The sequence below is a fragment of the Cannabis sativa genome, unplaced genomic scaffold (assembly GCF_029168945.1).
Source record: "Cannabis sativa cultivar Pink pepper isolate KNU-18-1 unplaced genomic scaffold, ASM2916894v1 Contig2, whole genome shotgun sequence".
In the NCBI taxonomy this organism is placed as follows: Eukaryota; Viridiplantae; Streptophyta; class Magnoliopsida; order Rosales; family Cannabaceae; genus Cannabis; species Cannabis sativa.
In genome coordinates, this window is record NW_026870038.1 from 154049 (window position 1) to 158289 (window position 4241).

Genomic DNA, 4241 nt, shown 5'->3' on the forward strand with positions numbered 1-4241 from the left:
AAAGGTGTATACTATACATTTATTTTTCCAAATCAATTATTTGAACACTAAAAACTAATAATAATGAAAAAAAATAATAAAAATCAATTTAAACGGGTTAATCCGATCAAAATCATTGGACAAGTTGTATTTTTTTTTATTTTTTTATTGGACGGGTTACAATTAGATATTTGCAATCTTATATTTATATTGAGTTAGTAAAAATACACTATACCCCGACCAAACCGATCGATGTAGAAGAAATAGCATAAGTAAACAAACATAGGTGGTCTCCAAATACTAATCTTAGACAACCCACAAATAAATATATAGAGAAATAGGAGGCAATACATAGCGTAACAAACAAAAGCAACAAAGAATCCTTTCCTCACATAAGCAAGATACCAAAAAATATCCTAATCCAACAAAACTCAAACAAAACAAGCAAGAATGATGTTCGAAAAGCTCACACCTGCCTCGCTCCGCAGCTAATTCAAAAATACCAATCTTTATTTAGGGTTGGTTCCACTTCTTTCTTTGTCTTTCTTGTTTTAATCTCTCTCAAAGGGAGGGCTCTTTCTCAAATTCATATAAAAATATTTGTCTTCTGTTTCGGTTTTCTCATTATTAACTACTACTCTTCTCTCGCTTTGCTTTATTTAATCATCTCATTTGTGTTCTGGTTTTTTTTTTTTTTTTTTTTGGCTGGCTAAGAATTTTGGATTGTGGTGGATTGTAAGAAAGTGCTCTACTAATGGAAGAAGGTAATTTTTATAAGTTTCATTATTATGTATATAATTAACAATGGAAATTCTACATGAAAATCTTCATTACTTGATTTGATGTCAAAGAAATGTATGTTGATATAACTAGTTACTAGGTTTTATGGAGGGGATGGGGGTAATATTTAGTAAGGGAAACACCACATATGGAGGATGCTTATATAAATATATCATTATGAGTTGGTAGACTTATACCCTTTTTGAGAATTTAATTGAAATTTGATGTAAAACTAAATGCCTAATGCCCTAAAAAAATTGAGGGTAATTTTATGTTAAGCACTAAGTAGTGGGGGCAGGGGAATTTGTATGCTCGATTGTAGATAAATACTAATTTCAACGAATCTATATTTAAGAATTTGGTGACTAGTTAATGTTGCTTAAAAAAATTTACATTCATAACAGTCATAAGGTTGAAATTGGTTATTCAATTTGTTGTTGAATAGGGAGGATGGCATCCACTTCAGATTCGATGAGAAGTGGTGATAAAAGAAAGAGGAAGCTGACAGAGGTAAATGCTTTTTCAATAATAAAGTTTTTGGAATTTTTTTTCACACTTATGGTGGTGTTGCAAATCATAATGCATTGGATTTACTGGGGAAAAACAGTTGAAGGACGCAATAAATGAAACTCCAGACAAGAAACTCGACAATAATGGAAGAATGGCTGACGTTGAAGATGCCCGGTTGGAGTTCCGGTCGTACCCGGATGATGCATGGTACACTGTTCGGGTTCTGGTGGAAGGGGATTACAGTGACGTTCTAAGAATCAAGTACTGCAATTTCCCTGATGATGGGGACAGCATTTTCCGAACAGCTGAGTTCAAGGACCAAGATCATTTTAAAGACTTCGCTTCTAGGTTTAGACCCGTATCTTCTCAGCTTCAAGACTCTGAGTGCTCCCTGGTTGCCCGGGGTTTGCTTGTGTCCGCTTCACATCACTTCAAGACTGATGACATTCGCTTCTATGACGCAATTGTTGAAGAGGTGGATCATTGTGAACATTCTTTTGCAAATGGAGAAGAAGAGTGTTTGTGCTCTTTTATTCTATCCTGGCTACATGGTCCATTGGCTGGATACATTACTGCTGAAAGACTTGAACAAATTTGCAGAGTTCATCATAGGGACGAAATAGATTCGGTTGTAGCTTCTTTTTTAAGTAAGGTGAAGGCGAAACTCAAAACTGGTTCTTGCAGATCTAATCATCAAGTTACCAGAGGTGTCACTCACAATAATCATGGGGAACCCCCAATGATGAAAATTTCACACAATCTTAGTTTTTCTCACCATTTAAAGCAGGAAACAAAGTTCACCAAGTGGATTTTGAGTGATACCGTGTTATCCAAATGGGCTATTGGTCGTCCTTGTGAAAAGAGTGGGCAAGACATTGACATTGGAGGAGTCAAAAACTATTTGATTTTTGTTGATAACATTGACAAAGACTTGACCCATATCGAAATCATGGAGTTCATAAAGGAAAAGGTGTCGGTCGCATCTCAAGCGTTTCTTTTTCCTAGTTTGTCATCAGATGTTTGTACTCGAGTCTGTATTATGTTGGATACCCAAAGTCACTTTGAGAAGTTATGTAACTTTCTGAGTAATCCAGATCATATTATTGTGTCTTTAAGTGGGAGGCCATGGGTAATGACCGAAACAATGAAAGTGAATGATTCTCTTCGAGCTTCAATACTAAGCCTCTCACTTTTATCTCAGGAAAGGAAAAGGAACAATGGAAGTAGAGATGAATTGAAGGTTGTCCATTCAGGAAGTGATGAATACAGGTTAGCTAAGCATCTAAGCAATTTGTACAAGGACCTTTCTAATCAAGAGAAGAGACTGCAGAAGAGGTTGATTGTTGAAAGTTAAAGTGTTTCCTTGCTGTGCATAACAAATCAATAGGAACTCGACAGTAACAAACTAGATATGGATAGCTTAACAGTGACTCGACTTCAAAGCCTAATTGCAGTGGAACCAAGTACCGGAAAATATTACACGTTCCCCTTGGAACACTGGTAAGCTATTGCTGAACATTCTTAACTATCTTTGAATACACTACAAACAGTCTATTAATTTGTTCTAGATTATCAATTTAATATGCCCTTAATAAGCATGCCAGACCCGTGGAATAAAAGGGCAACATGGATTATTGTGTAGTTGCTGATATCGCATATGGTAGCTGAGATACAGGATAGGATAGGATAGATTGTTAGGAATTACATACTACGGCTTTTACAAGTAGTTTTCGGCTTTTAAAAGCTAAAAAACTCCACAGTATTGGGTAGGTGTCTTCATAATTTAGTTTTTCAATTAAGAAAGCTCATTGGGATGAAGCTACTTCGGGTAGCTTTTTAGGAAAGAGCTTTTCAAAAAAACATTCTCCAAACAAGCCCATAGTAATAGCTGCTGCTTGCTCAATAATGTGTTAATGTAATTTTCAATTTTCTTCTTTGCTTTAACGATTTTTTAGTTAGGATAGATGTGGGAGGATAATTGTGAAGTTTCTTCATTAGTACAACACAATTCACGGAAGTATATATATCATCAGCTTCATCTTTTCTTTCATTTTGTATGATATAACATTCATTCTATGGATGAAGAAATTTATCATTACATTAGTAAACATTCACAAGCTTATTTGGATTAGGTTTCCATAGCTCATAATGATTGTGGTTCTGTTGAATGCTCATATTTATGTTTTCATTGAAGTATTTCATAGCAAGTTTTGTTATTATTGTTTCATTTTGACTCATTTCATTTCATTATTTATGTTGGTCTATTTTTGTTTATTAATACAGGTACAAATATGAGGAGAGTTCCATCAAGAAATATTTGGGAGATTAGACAAAGCAGTTAGTATGTTGTTTTGTTTTGTTGAGATGAGAATAAAACAAAGCATGTGTAAATATTCTTCCTTTTTTTCTTTGTGTATTAAAAACAATGACTTTAACATGAGACATAAAGGCAAAATATGTAGTATTTACAATCTGTATCTACTAAATTAACTTAGGTAACAATTGAACAACATTTATTTTATTCTTTTTTGTTTTATACATTTAATCACACACCAAATTACCACATATCCAATTATCAAAACCCTTTCAACATTTATTTCAATACTGCCAATATAGGAGCAACACTAACTCTGTAAATGTGCACCAACTCGTCTTTCAAAATATGAATTTCGGTGTAAAAATTGTGTTATATTTGGTATAAAAAATAGATTTGTAGTAGACTTATATCAAATTTTAGTATTGTGTTTTAATGTATAATTGTAAAACTTTGGTGTAAAATTTAATATCTAATTAATGTTTTTATTAAAAAAAATAAAACTAATAATTTTTTATTATCAATTTTATTATTATTTTAAGACTAATTAGGATTTTTACTTCCGAATTTTGACATGTAACAAATTATGCCACGTGATTGAGATTGTTAGATTTTTGAATTTTTTTCTAATTTTAGTAAAAAAAAGTCTAACATGAAT

At 32.9% G+C, this 4241-nt stretch overlaps 1 protein-coding gene across 2 annotated transcripts; it reads left to right on the top strand.

Annotated features, from left to right (window-relative positions):
- The first annotated feature begins 316 nt into the window (after positions 1 to 316).
- On the top strand, positions 317 to 3740 carry LOC133033033 (uncharacterized). 2 transcript variants are annotated; one of them, XM_061107564.1, is made up of 5 exons: positions 317 to 550; positions 721 to 743; positions 1205 to 1269; positions 1367 to 2769; positions 3553 to 3740. In XM_061107564.1, exons 2-4 carry the CDS (start codon positions 734 to 736, stop codon positions 2621 to 2623), a joined length of 1332 nt encoding a protein of 443 aa, XP_060963547.1. In that variant the 5' UTR covers positions 317 to 550; positions 721 to 733; the 3' UTR covers positions 2624 to 2769; positions 3553 to 3740. The 2 variants fall into 2 exon arrangements, with proteins under 2 accessions (XP_060963547.1, XP_060963546.1); XM_061107563.1 differs by having other exon boundaries at positions 318 to 497; positions 694 to 743.
- The last annotated feature ends 501 nt before the right edge of the window (positions 3741 to 4241 follow it).

Bases quoted from the DNA above. Each gene is read 5' to 3' on its own strand.
- LOC133033033 (XM_061107564.1), top strand. The intron at 1,270-1,366 runs GTAAATGCTTTT...GGGGAAAAACAG, and splicing joins GAAAGAGGAAGCTGACAGAG to TTGAAGGACGCAATAAATGA.